At 45.0% G+C, this 19,309-nt stretch overlaps 1 protein-coding gene across 1 annotated transcript in view; it reads right to left on the reverse strand.

Moving 5' to 3' along the window:
* Window positions 1–19,309, reverse strand: part of CAPZA2 (capping actin protein of muscle Z-line subunit alpha 2) — a 260,949-nt gene that overhangs the window by 180,591 nt on the left and 61,049 nt on the right. The window contains exons 2-3 of the mRNA XM_069228921.1: window positions 8,091–8,154; window positions 6,554–6,605 (exon numbers count right to left, since the gene is read on the reverse strand). Coding sequence (XP_069085022.1) covers window positions 6,554–6,605; window positions 8,091–8,154 — 116 coding nt within the window. The remainder of the gene's footprint in view (window positions 1–6,553; window positions 6,606–8,090; window positions 8,155–19,309) is intronic.

Below are 19,309 nucleotides of genomic sequence, written 5' to 3' on the forward strand. Positions count from 1 at the left end.
CAGGGGGTAACCATGCCAAGGAGGCATTTCCTTACACAATTCTATTGCTTGTTTGAGTAGCAGAGATTGGACTGCTTGTTGTAACAAAATGGTGTGTTCTGTGGATAGTTTGTGTGACCTTGGTGTGATATTTGGAGGAGTGTCTATCAATTCTAGGCAATAGCCATTGCGGATAATTGATAGCACCCAGTTGTCTGTGATAATATTTTGCCAATTTGTGTGGAACTGTTGTAGTCTTCCCCCCACAGGAGAGGTGTGGAGTGGAAGGGAATGAGGGAAGTCATTGTTTTGGGTGCTGTGGAGGTTGCTTAGAGGCTTCAATTGTCCCTCTATTTATGAGGTACTATCCTCTATATGTGCCCCTAAAACTACCACATTGGTATTGCGGTTGGCTTTGCCTGTGAGGTGGATGCCTCAGAGCACTGTGGCTGAATCCACCTCGAGAATTAGGTTTTCGAAAGGACCCTCTATATGGTGCAGAGTACAGTGCACCCATTGCCTTTGCTGTGTCAGAGTCCTTTTGCAATTTTTCTATGGCTGTTTCCACTTCTGGCCCAAAAATAGGTTTTTTTTTCAATCGAACGGCATATTTAACTCAGCCTGCTGTATTTCTGGCTTGAATACAGAAGATCTGAGCCATGCATGCCTGCGTACAGTGACTGCAGTGTTCACACTCCTAGCAGCGGTATCTGCTTCATCTAGGGCAGATTGTATTTGATTGTTAGTAATGGCTTGCCCTTCCTCCACTATTTGTTGTGCCCTTTTCTGGTGTTCTTTGGGGAGATGTTGTATTATGTCTTGCATCTCGTCCCAATGGGCTCTGTCATAGCAAGCTAGTAGTGCCTGCGAGTTGGCTATTCTCCACTGGTTTGCTGCCTGGGACGCAACTCTCTTCCCTGCAGCATCGAATTTCCTGCTCTCTTTATCAGGAGGGGGTGCATCTCCTGATGACTATTTGCTCTCTTCCTGGCAGCACTAACTACCACAGAATCAGGAGGTACCAGGGTCAGAGGGTGCAGGTTTATATTTCTTCTCTATCCTAGCTGTTATGATGCGTGCTTTAACAGAATCACTAAAGATCTGATCCGCATGTTTTACCATGCCTGGGAGCATCGGGAGGCATGGATACCTAGAATGTGTTGAGGATAGAGTGTTAAACAGGAAATCCTCTTCTAGGGGCTCTGTATGCATAGTAACACCATGATATGCTGCAGCGCTAGCTACGACTTGGTTATAGACAGTACTATCCTCAGGTGGTGATGGTTTAGAGGGGTAGCTGTCTGGATCGTTACTTGGAATGGGATCTGGCTCATAAAGATCCCATGGATCCACATTGTCCTGTTGTGAATCATGAGAATGAGTGGGTGTCTGCACTGGTGTAGGGCTAGTAGGAGGAGAGGTAGGTAGGTGGGGAGAATGAGGAGGAGAGTAAGGAGGAGAAGATTGAGGAGGTGGTGGTTTCTCCTTCTGCTTTGGCACTTTTGCTGGAGGCTGCATAGTGTCCAATTCCTCCTGAAAAGCTAGCTTCCTCTTTGTTTTTAAAGGAGGTGCTGTCAGAATTCTCCCTGTTTCTTTATGGAAGTGGATCCTGGATTGCATTTCATCCATAACTTCTAGTATTCGTTGTACCTCTAACTCCTCTTCAGAGGGTTTGTGGCTTTAAGTCTCTTTGAAAGTCCATGTTCCTCTGTGTAAGTTGGTCTTTTCGGCTCCGAAGCATGCTTTTTTGGGATTGAAAAAGATGAGGACGAAGGTTACGGCTCCGAAACTGGCTTTCTAAATCTCGACTCCGAAAATTGGTGTATAGTGGAGTCGGAAACGGAGCTCTTTGTTGTCTCTGATGTTTTCGGAGGAGTGCCCTTTTTGGGTGCTGAACTGGAAAGTTGGTCACCGCCAGTCTTTTTTCGGGCCAAGCCATGGTCTTCCGGCAGTGGTGTACCCAAGGCCTTTTGCTTTTTCTTTTGTGACGGTGCAGCGGCAGACGTACTCACATGTTTTCTTGCTGTGACTGGTCTGTCTTCCTCCGATTCCTGCTCGAACTCGGAATCTCGAACTGAGACTGCAGTCTGCATCAATTCTTCTTCTTCTACGTCGAGATGTTCACCGCTACGCGACGCCATTTCGAGTCTTCTTGCCCTTCTGTCTCGAAGAGTCTTTTTCGATCGGAAGGATCGACAGGCCTCACAGTTTTCTTCCTGATGGTATGGGGAAAGGCAGAGGTTGCAAACCAGATGCTGGTCTGTGTACGGGTACTTCGCATGGCACCGAGGACAGAATCGGAATGGTCCGATCCATGAGGCTTCCACGCAGTTGGCATGAATAGGCCAGAGTTGGGCGCGCGCACCCCGAAGGGCGAACAAAGTTGTTTTCCCGACGGTACTGCTATGTCGATGGAAGGATATTAACCCGATCGATACAATACCGACGAAAAGAGAGTTTTACAGAGTTTTCCGTATCAAAATCTCTGAGCGAGAGGAAACACGTCCAAACCCGACGGCGGAAAGAAAGCAATCTAACAATGGAGTCGATGCCCAAGCGCAATGGAACTGAAGAGGAGGAGTCACTTGATCCCGTGACTCAAAAAGACTTCTTCAAAGAAAAACAAGTTGTAAAACTATACATACATATATATATATATATATATATATATATATATATATATATATATATATATATATATATATATTTTTTTTTTTTTCGGAAGGGAGCTGAGAGCAATTCTAGCAGTAGACAACTCCAGGCTTTCGGGGTCAGATATATAAAAGCAGAGCCCCAGATTATGGACGCTGCCAGTTTAGTGTCCATCAATCTCAGATTGCGTATTGGGGCATAGGAGGTGTTCAGAGCCTGCAAATAAGCCAGAACTTGTCTGAACAGTGCCTTGTGGCAGTAAAAGAAAGCCTTAAAGGTAATTTTCTGTTTTACCGGAAGCCAATGTAGTATTTGCAGGGCGGAGCTAATAGATGCTTGTCTTGAGAGACTGAGTAAAATCCAAGCCACTGTATTCCACACATGCTGAAGCCTATTCATCCGTGTTTGGGTAATACTCAGATAAAGAACACTACAGTAGTCCAGGCGCGATATATTCATAGCCTGGGCCACCTGTTTCTGGGCAGCGTCTGGTAAAAGATGGTGAAGACTTTCAGATCTCTCAACAACCCGAAGCACTTATCTGCCAAAGTGGTGATTGGTGTGTCAAAGGAAAGCTTTTCACCAACCCAAATGCCCAGATTCTTCAATAAGGCCACCAGGCACTGGACCAAAGATTAGGATGCTTCCGTAGTACTAGAACATTAATTTTACCTGTAGTCAACTTATACAATTATGTTCTATCCAAAAGGCAACATCTGCTAGACACACACAAAGAGAGGAAGCCATATGATCATTGCTATGAGTAATGATAAATTGTGTGTCATCGGCGTATGAGATTACAGTGAAATCATGTCGCTCAATGACCTCAGTCAGAGAGCTGACAAGCACTAAAAAGCGTCGGGCTCAGTGAAGAGCCCTGAGGTACTAATTATTGCAGGGATTGAATGGATGACTGAAAAGGCTTTTGAGTAACCTGAGAAGTGCACTCCTACAGAAAGGAAGTCAAGCTACAGTGTCAAATGCGGCACTGAGATCGAGAATTGGTATAGCCGCGGTGTTGCCCTCGTCCATAATCTGTTTTACGGATTCAGCAGCCAGCAATAGGGCTGACTCCATATTATAGGATGGGCAAAAGCCTGATTGAGTCCTATGCAGATTTCTTCTCATCTTCCAGAAAGTGGGAATGCTGTTTAACATGCTTTTCTGTTAAGTTGCCAAAGAGAGGCAACAAAGAAATGGGCCAACAGTTTTCTGCTCCAGAATAACAGGGGTGATTACATACACAGATGAACCTGATTTGACAGGAGAACACAGTAAGGCCAAATCGATGGAAGAAATTGGGCAAAATTGCTTTAACTCTTGCTCTGGCGGTGGGTGAAACAGAGCAAAACTCCATCTGTGGGTGGCATCTAGGTTCATTGGGAAAGGATGTGTATAGTTTTTCCGGAGAAAAAAAAAATAAAAAAGGTAAAATATTACAACCCCCTCCCGAAGACCGGAAGTAAGGTGACAAAGAGGTTAGGGACATCAGAGATTTTACAGTTTGAAAGATTTCATGCGACAAATTTTTAGGTCAGAAATCTTTTGAAAATAATAGGCTCATGTGTTTGGGAGATAAGTTGGTGATATTTCTTTAGGGCCAACTTTACATTTTGACATACATCCAGGGTCATACTTTTGGCACCTAATGCGTTCCAACCTTATACAGTTTTTTTTTTTTGTGGCTGAGAAGTTTATCATTGAACCACCCTGCAGAGGGACACAGTCTCGGAGCAGTTAATTGTCAGGGGGGCAGTCTGATCTAGAGCTTCTCTTAGGCAGCTATCCAGCTGGGAGCTGGCTATGCAGACATTATTATCCAAGATCAGACTGTTCTTCGTTAAAACCTGTTGCAGCTTTGTAGGAGTCACTTTACCCAATTTCGGAGCCCATATGGGGGCAGGAGTCGAGGCCATTTGTTTCTTGGTGTGGAATACATTAATGGGAAAGGCCAAATGATCAGACCATGCGAGTAGAAACAGCAGGCAGATTTCCAATTAATCTATATTGATAAATGTGTGATCCAAGGTATGACCCATTTCATGAGTGAGCTTTGAAACTAGCTGATACAACTAAGTCAAACCACTAACAGGAGATGCCTAGAGGGCTATCTGACAACTAAAGTAATCAAAATGAATGTTAAAATCCCTTATAGCCATCAGCAATGGATAGCGCGGAGCTAGGATACAGAGCATGTCCGCTAGCGAGGTAGGAAAACTAGACACAGGCTCAGGAGGGCAGTAGATGAGAACTCCGGACAACGTGAAGTTTTTTGCAAGGGTCAGGGAGAAAAAAGCTGCTTCACTCCCCTCAATGGATACGTCTGAAAAAGAGCATTTGAATTCATTTTTAAAAATTATAGCTATGCCTCCCCCTACCCATTGTGGCCTATTCAGTCTGACCAACGCGTAGCCCAGCAGGATGGCTTGGAGTATATCTAGAGTAGATTCTTCCTAAAGCTAGGTTTCTGTTACAAAAACATTTGGTCTAAGTTCCTCCACAAAATCATGAAATTCAATCTTATGTTTGAACATAGACCACAGTTCAGAGAAAAGAGTTGAAATGCGTCATGTTTTAGTACTTCAGTTTAATGCATGTCTTAGACCTAAACAAAACCCATAAGATTCTTCAATAATAGGGAGCAATGCACCTCTTCCAGCTGGGTACTGCTCAGGGCCTCACACACAACACCACAGATAGCATCATAAACAATAGTATCAGTGACAGGACTGAGAATATCACTTCGGAACTGATATGCGTGGCATCCCTGTGACGTCTTGATGCAACTTCATTCCTAAGTCCGCTTGACTATCGGTTTGGTTTAACCAAAGCTTAAGAAACTGACTTTGCAAAGGAGCTTTTCTCACTGTGAAAAAGTTTTGAGCCGAAAGCTTACTTGATCAGGAGCTACAGCACTTGAGGGACAAGCCATACAATCACAGTATATAATTTAACAACTTCAGATGACAGTGAACGGGTTCAAAAAGCCCCAACTAAATACACCCAGTGCCCATGTCCAGTTTGGGGCATGGACACTCTTCAAAGAGCCCACTTGTCTCAGCACTTTAGACATGCCTGATGAATTCTGGGTGTAATACATTCAAGTCAGAATCTGAACACTTCTAAACACTTCCTTCCCAGAGCCTCTTCGTCATCCTTTGACTAAGACCCCTTATATTATGGGTGCAGGATCAGGCTCGCAGCAAGATCCATTTTCTGTTGCCACATGTGATCTTCACAGATGTGAAGTTATCCTTAACACCACGAGATTCATGAGCAAAGCATTGATGGATGCATGACTACACTACCTACCACAAATAGTGATTTTTTTTGTGTTTTGTACAACCCCTCCACTGCGGGTTTCTTTTAGGGGTATTGCTTTTGGGAATAGAGAAATTCATCAAGGTTTTTACAGTGGAGGGGTAACAATAAACTGGCAAAAGTAAAATAAATATGCATTTATGTGTTTTTATCCACTGTAAAAACACATGAATGCATATGTATTTTACTTTTGCCAATTTATTGTTAGTAAAGACTAAACATCTAAGCCTATAGGATAGAACGAAAGCCATGTGTGTTTTCCAGCACCATCCCAAGCTTTCAAAACATTAGCACTCTAAGGAGAAATTTATAAGTTCGATTACATCAAAATATGTCTTCAGCTACAATGAATGCACATCTGAAAGTTAAGATAGATTCTAATATAAAATATGTTCACAAACCTATTGATTTTATTGTATATTGCAGCAAACTAAGCAGTAATATATGCTAGCATCTTGCACATACTGCATGCAATTTCATGTGTCCATTACTGTATTATAGAAAATGCATTATTTTATCACTCAGTAAAACAATTGCTTACTTGCACATAATAATTTGATACACGAAGCAACATTTTAGCTTGAAAGCAAGCATTACTTACTGGGCTGCACCTTCTCTGAGAAGATTATCATTGTTAAGCAACAACCGGACATCTAAGGGAAGAACATAATTATTATTTGCTAAATACAATACACAGTTGTTCAAGCTAGGTGCTAAACAACTCAAGTGAATTACAGGAAATAGGTGACAATCTTAGACAAATTTAAATCCTGTACTGTAAAACATCTTCCAGTGACTTTTTCTCCAAATATCTTGACGGCCACAGAAGAGTGCTCTATTACTCTGGAACACTGGTACACCAATTTATTTCCCCCTTCCTCTTTCAGCACTTTGGTATTACAGAAGGGGCTTCAAACGCATGTAGCTTAACCGTGAAGCATATAGCACAGGTGCAAACTAACCACCATGCAATGTAAATAGACCATTCCGTTATCTTCCTGGTAGTAAGGCCATTTGCAACATATTACAGAAGCAGCTGCGCTATAAGGCCTGGATCTGCACCCTATGTATACATTACCCAAGAGGTGCCATGGAGTTAGTGCACTCTCTCCCACAGGAAAATTACATGGAGAATTAACCCACAAAGAACGCAAGCCTCATGCCGGCGATAACAAAGGGACCTGGGAAGGAAAGAAAGGAAAAGGAAGCACCAGCAGTGATGATAGTGCTGCAGGAGTGACTATCACTGCATCTGCAGAATTACACTCCATCTTGCCCATACTTCTCCCGACAGAAACAGTAATCCACATGGCAAGGTGGGCATATTGCAGGGAACTGAAAGACCTGAGGATGCAACATGGGCATGGAGGAAAAGATGCTTGAGTAAGATAAGACTTGTGGGATGGAGGATATCTGCCGAAATTCGGCCCATGGTTACGGTCAGCCGCCACCCAGGGAAACTGACTAACGCCAAACATTTCTGAAAACTAGAGACAAAATTACCAAACATAGCAAGAACTAGAGCAAGCAGAGGAACATTCATAGTGCTTAACAGTTTTTCTGTGAACAATATCTCTAGTTGACAAAAGCACACAATGTAGGGTCCCATGCATGGACTGGTCACAGGATTAATTCGAAGCCATGGTAAATGATCCAATATCCCAAGATCTTATTGAATTTCCTCTGGTACTGTCTGCAGTTCATATAACCCTCTGCGTCAGTGCTTCCTCTTCCCACCAAGAAGTGGATCAGAAGGGGAAGTCTTCCCGAGCAAGCACTTAAGGTTTCCCAGAGGGTGGGTGTACAAACAAGACATCCACGTCTATATTGTCAGGCAGGGAGACCGGTGGAAAGGGTCACATCTAGAACACCCAGGAATTTACACTGGAGATAGTATTACTTTTGAGGTAGGGTCAAAGCCAACAAAGCATAGGACATCTTATAGGGCAACAACTCCGTTTCATAAAACAAAAATACAAATTCAACTCCACTTCATCAAAACATTTGTGACACAACATATCTGAAGCTGCAGAAACAGATAAACAGTCATAAAATAAAACAAGGTGGATGCACAAAGCAATATGCTGACAGCGGAATCAAAGGAACAAAATAAAATATAAGAGCAAGAATTCACTCACCATTGAAGACCTCATTAAACTCTCCAGGAGGAGCATGAATTATGAACTTTGCTGCTACGCGTACCTAGAAAAGCAAAGAGAACCCCATAAATTATCTCCTTAGTTGGCTAGATGGCGCTGCTCCAATTATTAGTTCTGATTTTCTTTAAACAAGGAGGGATATACAACTGCAGTCTTTAAAACAGAAGAGCATTAGTACTAGTGGTATCTAACCCACTTACAATCAATATAATTTGTCCATATTAACATGTAGTTGGATCTCATCAAAAGTAAGACAATTACGGCCAGTCTGAGTCAACACTAAATCCTTTGGAACTCTCCCAATTGATCTGAGAGGTTCAGAAGCACTTCTCAGAAAAACAAAAAACCTGGAAAAAAAATAACTGTTTAAAATGTATTACATGTGGTCTTAGACCCAATTTACAGCCAGTTTCTGATTGTTTTTGTATGTCTCTCCCTATACTTAGCCCTTTGTGGTTTACCAGCAGTATTCTTCCCTAGTCCTCCTTGTCTACTTGCATCTGCTTCTTTTTAACTCTATCTTCTCCCATCTTGGTATGTACCATCTTCTTTACTTTATTTCACTTACATCTTTCCACTTTTCTTGTCTAGGTTGACAAAACTGCCTTGTTTTCTCAATTTTCTATCTTTTAATTGTTATCTCAGAGCTCCTTTTTTTAATTAGTCCTTTAGTCCGTATTGGTTGGCGGATACTTTCTTTCACCTAGAGCTGTTCTCTGCTGTTTTCTTAATATTATATGATACCTCTCTGTAAGTGACGCTATGCAATTAAATGTTGTTCCTTCTACATTGAGTGGACTACCAGCCAGTAGCACTGTGTCTTATAACAATTCAAAGTAAATAGAAAGAATAAAAGCCATGGTGATATTGCAAGTATTACACCATGGAAAATATGTTATTAGATGCAGAAGTTATCACAGCTGATAAACAACAATACCATGATATACTTTATTTGGGTATGATAAAAGCACAAATTATGCATATTCCACTAAAAGGGGGCATAACAAGTTAATTTGGGTGCCTGTCGGACCAAAATCCAATGTCTACTCATGTTTCATATCTAAATTTAGGCTACAGTGACCTGCCAAACTTTTATGAGGAGTGTTTTATGGCACCCAGCATACATCAGGTGTGATAAAAACTGATAATTCTGGTACTTACAGTAACAGAAGCTACACCACATACTGGAAATTACCAGGCCAATTTTAAAGAAGGGCTAAATTGTTCAAGGAAGTTGGCAGAGAAAACAGATCAGAAGTAAGTGTCACATCTTTACCCAATTCTTGAACATATATATTCCCATGTGAGCAGGAACAGTTTCTCATAACTAAGATAATATATTTTTGTATACGGCCAAGTAAGAACTAAATTTACCTCTAAAAGCAACTGGGTTGTGTAAGGAATGAAAGTAGACAGAAAAAAGCCTTTAAAAGTGTTGGTCTCGGTTTCTTAAAACACCTGGAGTTACTTAAACGGAGGATGCACTGCAATGTTACTTCACGGAGTGCATTTGATCCACTTAACTAGTGATTAGCAAACATATCTCCAACACCGGATGGTGGGAAAACCGAGAAATAATTTAGGAGTCAAAGGAAAATGCCTGATCTATATGAGAGTTTAATGAGTGGACTAGGAACCCAGAGGAGTCTGGCAAAGTAACTGAGTGGCAGCCATGTAGCTGTTTGGCAAATGTACTTGACTGACCATTCATGAAAAACGCACAGAGGTTAATAGAAAGTGCTTTAAATGCTTTTACTTGCAATAAAAAAAATATGTTGTGGTTCGTTCATATTAGAAATATCAGTGCGAGGGTGCGTGACCAAGGAGATCAGCCAAGACATCTCTCCCCTGAGCTCCTCACGCTGGGCCCTTAACCCCCCTTCCCTGTAATGGCCAGTTTTTGGTGGGGATGTTGTAACTGATTCTAATACACCCACCCTCCCCCACTCAACATCTTGCAACAACATCGCAGCGAAGGGGGGAGCGGACATTTCCAACCAGAGCAGGAGAAATGCCTGGGAGTCGTCAGCCCACCAGAAGTCATCAGCAATTGGAGGAGTCACGATTGCCATCTTAGAGCTGCGCCAGCATGACTCACGCGCTGCGGCATTTCTTTTGAGATGGTAACTGATGCCAGCAGCAGTGACCCTCCAGCATCACTGGCTGCAGGTCCTCGGCAGCCGATTGCAATTTCAGTGACTAGGTGCCCCCAAGACAACCAGTACATGGCTTCCAGCATGGAGCCCCAAAATCGCCACGGTCGTGACACCACAGAGGCCGGATAAGGCCTAGGCCTGGCATGCAACTAACTCAGGGGACAACAGAAGCCCGACCTGACATTGCAATCCCCCCCCCCCCAACATGGTTGACTTCAACTCGCAGAGCAACTGCTGCTCACTCAGATTTGCCAGACGCCGGAAGGAAGGGGCTTTGGGCACGAGAAGGTGACTCCCCTGGGCTCGGGCCCAGACACATCGTGGCCCACAACAAGGACCAGAGAGTGGACTTGGGGAGCGGCACCCTGCTGTGTGCACCAGCCCCAGACTACCCACATGAGTGCATGTGCACAGTGCCACTCACCTGCTGGAGCAAATGAGAGGGGTGAGGCACACACTGTGAATTAAAGCTTGGCTCGCCAAAACGCTGAGGTAGCCGTCTAGTGAGTGTGACAGCCCCTTCCTCCCACTCTGTGGTTGTGTGCGGCAAAGAGCCCTGCCCCATAATGATTTAACCTCCCTCATCAGCAACTGGGGCCCGGCGGCACCCCCCCCCCCCCCCTTTTCCCCCTTTCCCCCCAGTCCTCCTCAATCGCACCCACAGGGTACATATATTCTGCCTTCCAACACCAAAAGGACATGGCTCCGAAAACTGACTCTAGTTCACTATTTCTGCCAGGAACAGAAACCAATAGTCGTCTGTGGAGGTTCTGTTTCCTTGTTTCAGGAAATATCTGTCCACAGTCCACCGTAAAGACTTCAAAGATGCCATTCATCATCTGAAGCACAACAAAATCTCATATCAAGGGGGCTTCCTCATCCGCCTCAATTTTATGCATCAAGTTGGAGGATCCCTGCTCGCACGCATCAAGAAGCTCAAGAGGCAGCTGACCTACCCCCCTCCACCCGATGCGGACCAGCCTTCAGTCGAGACCTTGCTTTAGCACACGAGGGGTAGGGGTGGCAGTGGGGGGCATTTGACACTTCCAACTTTCACAACAGACCAAAAAAGGACACCATTCCCCCCCCCATCTTCAGATGGCGGCACACCACCTTGACTAACCCATCACCATCAGCATGACTTTGACTGGATTCTTCCCTTGCTCTGTGACTTATCTGGGTAAATGGGGTGGGATCTCTCTCTTCTCCAGCCAATGACTGACTTTTGTTCCTCAGTCAGACTGCAAGTACGTCATGGGGAGGGGCCAGGGGATTACCCACGAGTTTGCCCTTTCCATGTTGCCTTACATAATTGTCTTCAAGAATATACTTATTCTTTCTAACCTTTGCCTTTTGACTCATTATTCTTTTTCTTGATGGCTGGCGCCCTGGCGCGTTCCCCGCTGCTTGGCCTTCCACCTCTGTTATTGATAGTTATGTTCACTGTTAATTATTCACCATTACGGACACACAAGCACATTACATGCTGCTCCAAGGGGTGGGAAATGACCCATCGTTTTGCTCTGGATTTGTTGGGAACTCATACACATTACTACACCTCCATATCGTTTCCCTCAACATAAAGGGTCTGAACACCACCCTCAAATGTAGGGCACTAACAAACTAGTTGCTCCACAAGCAGGATGATGTGGCATTTTTACAGGAGATACATATCCTCCATGTTGACACTAAACACCCCCAACTCCTACTGGTACCCCATCGCAATTCCACTCTTGTTACACTCGCAAGTACCGAGGAGTAGCTATCCTGCTCTGTCGTGAGCTCTCTTTTACTCTAGACAGAACTTATAGAGATCACAAAGGATGATAAATGGGCATACGGAGCACATTTGGTTCCAACTGGCTCTCCAGAGCCTCGATCTATGGTCCCATGGAGATAGGGAGTTTTACACTGGCCTTTTCCCAAGGATCTCCCAATTCCATCGCGGGGAAATGGTGCTAGCTGGTGACTAATATACCTCTAGATACTAAACTTGACAGTTCCAATCCTCGGCAGAATGAACCTTGTATGCCCACAGTACTAACTCAGGGAATACTGGACCTGGCATTAGTCGACACCTGGCGCCATCATCACTGCCCCCAGAGTGGGGCTATACATTCTCTAACCAAAATCAACGTTAGCGCCATCTCAGATCATGTCCAGTCTGGTTGATGCTAAGCCCAGTGGCTACACAGCACCCATTCCCCAGGCCATGGGTCCTAAACGATGTAGCGCTTAGAGACCCGGTCCTCTGAAACAGCATGAAGAAGGCCATAAAACACTACTTCGCTGGAAATGACACTGGAGACCTGTCTCTAGCAACATTATGGGATGCTGCAAAAGCAGTTTTCTGAGAACTTACTTCCCATACAGCAACATTCGAAAGAGCGAACAAACTTTGCCAACAGGAATTGGAGACTCAGATACGACAGCAGAAGTGCAACACAGTCAGGGGGGCTCCTATAGGAACCTCAGACTCAGGGGTGAGCTCGAACATCTCAATGAGACCGGCAGCCAAGAAGCTGTTCTATATCAAACACATTACGAAAAATATTTTGAAAAAGGAGACAAGGCAGATATTGATTCTTAGCACATATGCAATGCATCTGCTCCACTCTTAACCACATTAGGGAATTAGTAGACTACGAAGGCTGTGTCCACCGAGAGATAGAGGAAATACTTAGGTGTTTTGAAGTTACTATTCTACTTTCTACCAGGCTCAACAACTCGACCCCCAGCGTTAGGATGACTACCTGACACCTATACTCCCCGAGAGAAGGCAGAGGAGTTGCACTCCTTTGCAGAAAAGATTACCCCAGAAGAGGTCTGGACACCAATCAGTAATCTCACTCCACGCAAAGCACCCAGCCCTGACGTCTACACTGCCATCTTTTACAAAACCCATGACTTTCTTCTGATAAAGCTCCCAGGTGAAGGTGTTCAATTCATTCTTGACCTCCAGAGTGGTCAATGATACCATGCTGGAGTCTCACATCACCCTCCTTCTTAAGCCGGGCCTCACAATGCCCTTCATATAGGCACACAGCTGTGCTCAATTGCAGCGTGAAGCTATTTGCTTCCATCCTGGTTGCCCCACCTACACCACGTCTGACCATACATAATCGCTTCGACCCAATCAGGCTTCATTTGCAATAGACAGGCAAAGGCAGCTGGCAGTGGCCCTCATGGAAGTGGCTGAATGATGGCAACAACCAATGGCAATTCTCTCCCTCGACGCCGAGAAGGCGTTCAATAGGGTGGACTGGAACTACCTCTCTGAGGTCCTTACCAAGATATATTCATGGCCCAAGATTAAAGCCTTTATTCTTGTCAACATTTGGAAACCCAGTGCCAAACTCAAAATTAATGGTTCTTTTCCCCCAACAGTTAGGCTTACATGGGGCACCTGCCAGGGATGCCCCTTACCTCCCTTAATATGTGCCCTTACGATGGAACTGCTAGTAGCCAAGGTCCAGGTTAATCCAACAATTAGTGGAGTGGTGGTTGAGGGCACAGAACACAAGGTGGCTCTATTCGCCAATGACATCAACTGTCTATAATGGGCCCTGACCTACAATCCCAGCACTGATGGAGGCGATGGAAGCTTTCTCCCAGGTATCTGGCTTCAAAATCTATTTTTCCTTGTCATGGGGTATGAGTTTTCCAGCTCCTCAAAGCCTAGAGGACCCTATTAGAAGGAGCGGCTTTCAAATGGAGACACTAGCCATTACCTACCAGGTAATTCAATGCTGCACCAGACGAAGGGTATATACTCTTGCAACATACCCCCACTTCTCATTTCCCTCTTGGAGGACCTTTATCGTTGGGGGAAGCTGAAGATTTAAAGGCTGGGCAGACTTAATAGTCTGAAGATGTACTTCATGCCTCAGCTTACATATGTCCTCCAGACCCTTCCGCTGGCCCTTCCTTCCTCACTCCGTAAATGTAGTCGTGCACAAAAAATGCTTGATTTTGTGAGTAGCAAAAGCGACTCTGAGCAGACCAGTCTCAGAAGGTGGCTTCCCAGACATGACAACCTATATCCTAGCTGCACAACTTTACCCCTCCATTGACTGGAACTATGACCCTGACAGGAAACCCTGGGTCCAAGTGGAATAGGCATTCTCTCCCTCCACTCTAGCAGGACTGCTGTGGCTTACAGCGTCATCGAAAGCGAGAGCTTTCCCATTACTGCCCTTGACATTATTACTTTTCACTTACTGGAGGGAGGTACAAGAGCAATGCACGGCATTCCCGACCTATCCTTTTCGACTCGCCCCCTTAACACACATTGCTGACTTTCCCCCAGGCAAGATCAATCCTGGTTCCTGACGCTCGATTCAGGGCTGCTCCCCTATTCTGGCTGAGTTTTACGTCAACAGAGACTTGCGGTCGTAAGGTGACCTAGTTACTAAATGTTCCTTCCTAACTTGATGTGACATCTACAATCTGAGTCAGGCACGCCATTAGGAAGACATGCCCCTGCACACTTAGCTCTCCAGCACGATGACACACCAATACAGTTCTTCTATCTTAACAATGTTCGCCATAAATGCATTTCATGGCTCTATCAGTACCTCCTGCAGTTCACTCTCCTCCCAAAAATATGCCTATGTATTGCAATAAGAAAGGGAACAGTCTATTGAGATTTCTGACGGCATTTTCAGAGGGGTCACACATTGGGCCACAGAAACTGGCAGGACCATCTAGAAAGGTATTTCTCATATAATATGTGTCTTTGCTTAAAACGGACTTTGCGTGTGTCTATATGTCTTTGTATGGGATAAAGTACCCCCAGTCGAACATTATAAGGATATTGCAAGTCACTGAGGCGTTCATGAGACAATTACCTACCCCACAAACCGCTTAATTCCTTGGTGTGTTGTTCTTTGCTATGACATTAGGATGTTTGCAGATGTAAAGAATAAAAGGTATACTCTAGTGTAAAACTAAACCCACCAAAAAGGAGTTCAATAAGTGTGTGCAGAAAGATATTATAATTAGTCGACTAGAAGTCAGTCTTAAAAAAAAAAAAAAGCTATAGCTCAGAATGTGTAGAACAAGTAGAGGGATTCTGTCATTACATAAAGCTAGCAAAAAATAAACATGTTACATAAATCTGTCCTTCTGATCACCGTTTACCTAGCAAAACAGAACACAAGCAAAAAGGCAGGTTTCGTTATCGGTGTTAAACTTGCAGCTTTATGCTTAGTGTCCTGCCTTTCCCCTTTGCTGCCGGCTCAGGCAGCAGGCATTAGGACATCAGAGCTAATCTGTAATAGATTATTGTAATTAACCATGTACGTCATTTCTTTATTACAAGCGACTAAAGATGCCACAAGTCTCCGGTAATAAAGAAATTATTTCTTTCCCCCACTTCTGAACGCTTCAGCGGGACAGACCTCCCCTACTCCTTAAACACACAATACCAACCTTACAGTGCAAATAAAGCCAAATGATTCATTCTTGGGTGTGCGTTCAATCGCTGGAATCACATCCATCTAGCCCCAAACCAAACACTACTTACACAAGAGCTAAAAGCAGTGCGTTTCACTAACTTTCATTAATGGAATCAGATAAACCTCATAGCACTAGGGATCTAAGCATTCAACATTAAGAGCCATTCTACACTGCTGAGTGCAACCTCAAGTCCAACAGATCCTCAGGAGGACCAAGATTTACCAAGAAAATTAAATTTACTTGCCGAGACGTTGACTGGTTTATAAACCCTGACCCGCCACCTGTCCCCTCCAAAAAACAGACTTGCTCCTATACAAACTGGTGTGATGGAAGACCATTCTGTACCCTGTGGTTAAGTCAGCACGTGCATGACAAAGCCATGTCGGTCTTCTTATAACAGGCTAAGCACAATAAACTCAAAGCCATTTTACAAAAATTATTATTTTAGCTCAACCTCTAACACTTGGAAGCATCATAGGACTTTTTTTGGAATGTTACTGGAACCATGTTTATATGAATGATTTTTTTCCATAAAATTATTGTAAGAGAGCCGACAACTCAACTTGATTGGCCAGTACATAATTAAAAACAAAGCTCGAGAAGTGGCCTACTTACAAAGACCAACATTTTTAGTCTAAAGTTTCAATCTCCGCCATGCTCATACATCAACTCTCAGCATGAAGGTTTTAAACTATTGCACAAAGTGTAGATTTGGTATCCTTTAGGGAGAGCAGCCCAAGAGAATAACATCTAAAATGGCATCTTGTTGCCACTCACCACCCGCTACAGCAGTACAAAACTCACCAATGAGGCCCCGTGAAACATCTATCCTACTCTAGAAAGTAATGGAAATTTAAAATGTTGTAGAAAAAGGAAGCCATGACCTGTCTGAAGAATAAAATGATGGACCATTTACAACTGGCCATTCCACCTGCCTGTCCCCATGGCACTGTTCTTCTGTCTGGAGAGAACAGAACGAACAAAGCTGTTCTAGTGCAGAGAAATTACAAAGGTAAAAAAAAAAAAAAAAAAAAAAGATACAAATGGAATTGCACTTGTGACAATCTGAGCTGGAGTTAACAAGTCACATTTTTTTTTTAAGGTCAAGCGCAAGTGCTTTGACCTGTTTTAGGTACTCTGGGCTTTTAACAACAGCCATCATTTTCACTCATTCGTGGGCTTGCCTTTAAATAATCCCTTGATGTCATTGGTAAATGCTTTACATTTGTCCCGTCTCGGTCAGTTTTGTTACCGTCTTGGAGACTGACCCTGTTACATGGATGTAAGGAAATGCCTCCTTGGCATGGTTACGCCCTGACGTTATGCCTTTTGTTGATGCCAGTTATGATTGACAGTGTGCTGGGACCCTGCTAACCAGGCCCCAGCACCAGTGTTCTTTCCCTAAACTGTACCTTTGGTCCCACAATTGGCACAGCCCTGGCACTCAGATAAGTCCCTTGTAAATGGTACCCCTGGTACCAAGGGCCCTGATGCCAGGGAAGGTCTCTAAGGGCTACAGCATGTCTTATGCCACCTTGGGGACCCCCTCACTCAGCACATGAACACTGCCTCACAGTGTGTGTGTGCTGGTGGGGAGAAAATGACTAAGTCGACATGCCAACCTCACATTGCCTGTGGCATAGGTAAGTCACCCCTCTAGCAGGCCTTACAGCCCTAAGGCAGGGTGTACTATACCACAGGTGAGGGCATATGTGCATGAGCACTATGCCCCTACAGTGCCTAAGCAAAACCTTAGACATTGGAAGTGCAGAGTAGCCATAAAGAGCATATGGTCTGGGAGTTTGTCAACCACGAACTCCACAGTTCCATAATGGCTACACTGAAAACTGGGAAGTTTGGTATCAAACTTCTCAGCACAATAAATGCACACTGATGCCAGTGTGGAATTTATTATAAAAAGCACCCAGAGGGCATCTTAGAGATGCCCCCTGAATACCAGTCTGACTCCTAGTGCTAGGCTGACCAGTTTCTGCCAGCCTGCCACAACCAGACAAGTTGCTGGCCACATGGGGAGAGTGCTTTTGTCACTCTGTGGCCAGGAACAAAGCCTGTACTGGGTGGAGGTGCTTCTCACCTCCCCCTGTAGGAACTGTAACACCTGATGGTGAGCCTCAAAGGCTCATGCCTTTTGTTACAGCACCCCAGGGCATCCCAGGTAGTGGAGATGCCTGCCCCTTCGGCCACTGCCCCCACTTTTGGCGGCAAGGCTGGGGATAATGAGAAAAACAAGGAGTCACCCACTAGTCAGAACAGCCCCTAAGGTGTCCTGAGCTGAGGTGACCCCCGCCTTTAGAAATCCTCCATCTTGAAATTGGAAGATTCCCCCAATAGGATTATGGATGTGCCCCTCTCCCCTCAGGGAGGAGGCACAAAGAGGGTGTAGCCACCCTCCAGGACAGTAGCCATTGGCTACTGCCCCCCTGACCTAAACACACCCCTAAATTTAGTATTTAGAGGCACCCCAGAACCCAGGAAATCAGATTCCTGCAACATACAACAAGAAGAAGGACTGCTGACCTGAAAGCCCTGCAGAGACGACAGAGACAACAATTGCTTTTGGCCCAAGCCCTACCGGCCTCTCTCCTGACTCAAACAAAACTGCACAGTGACGCATCAGACAGGGACCAGTGACCTCTGAAGCCTCAGAGGACTGCCCTGAAACCTGAAGGACCAAGAAACTCCTGAGAACAGCAGCACTGTTCACCCACAGCAACATATTTGCAACAAAGACGCAACTTTTAAAGAACTCAGTCTTACCGCTGATAGCGTGAGACTTCACCCTCTGCACCCGCCGGCCCCAGCTCCAGCGAACAAACACTACAGGGAAGACTCCCAGGTGACTGCGACCTCATGAGTAGCCCAAGACGACCCCTCTGTACCCCCACAGGGACGCATGCAGAGAGAATCCCGAGGCTCCCCCTGTCCACGACTGCCTGTAACAAGGAACCCGACGCCTGGACCAAGCACTGCACCCGCAGCCCCCAGGACCAGAAGGGACCGAACTTTAGTGCAGGAGTGACCATCAGTCGACCCTCTGCCTAGCCCAGTCGGTGGCTGGCCCAACCCCCTGTCCCCTGCCTGCACCGCTAGAGTGAACCCCGGGTCCCTCCATTGTTTTCAATTACAAACCCGACGCCTGCTTTGCACACTGCACCCGGCCGCCCCTGTGCCGCTGAGGGTGTGTTTTGTGTGCCTACCTGCACCCACCCCCCCCATCCCCCTCATCCCCCCCCAGTGCTCTACAAAAAAACCCTGGTCTGCCCTCCGAAGACGCAGGCACCTACCTGTTGGCAGACTGGGACCGGAGCACCCCTGTTCTTCATAGGCACCTATGTGTTTTGGGCCCTCCTTTGACCTCTGCAACTCACCAGCCCAGTGTTGCTGGTGCGGTAACTTTGGGGTTGCCTTGAACCCCAAAGGAACTGTTGATTTTAACACTAAGTGTCCACTTTTAAAATAGCTTATTGCAATTTTAACTAAAACTGTGTATGTTACTGCTCTAATTCAAAGTTCCTAACTTACCTATGTGGAGTACTTTGCATTTTAGGTATTTACTTCAAA

Source organism: Pleurodeles waltl, chromosome 4_1 (assembly GCF_031143425.1).
Source record: "Pleurodeles waltl isolate 20211129_DDA chromosome 4_1, aPleWal1.hap1.20221129, whole genome shotgun sequence".
Taxonomy (NCBI): Eukaryota; Metazoa; Chordata; class Amphibia; order Caudata; family Salamandridae; genus Pleurodeles; species Pleurodeles waltl.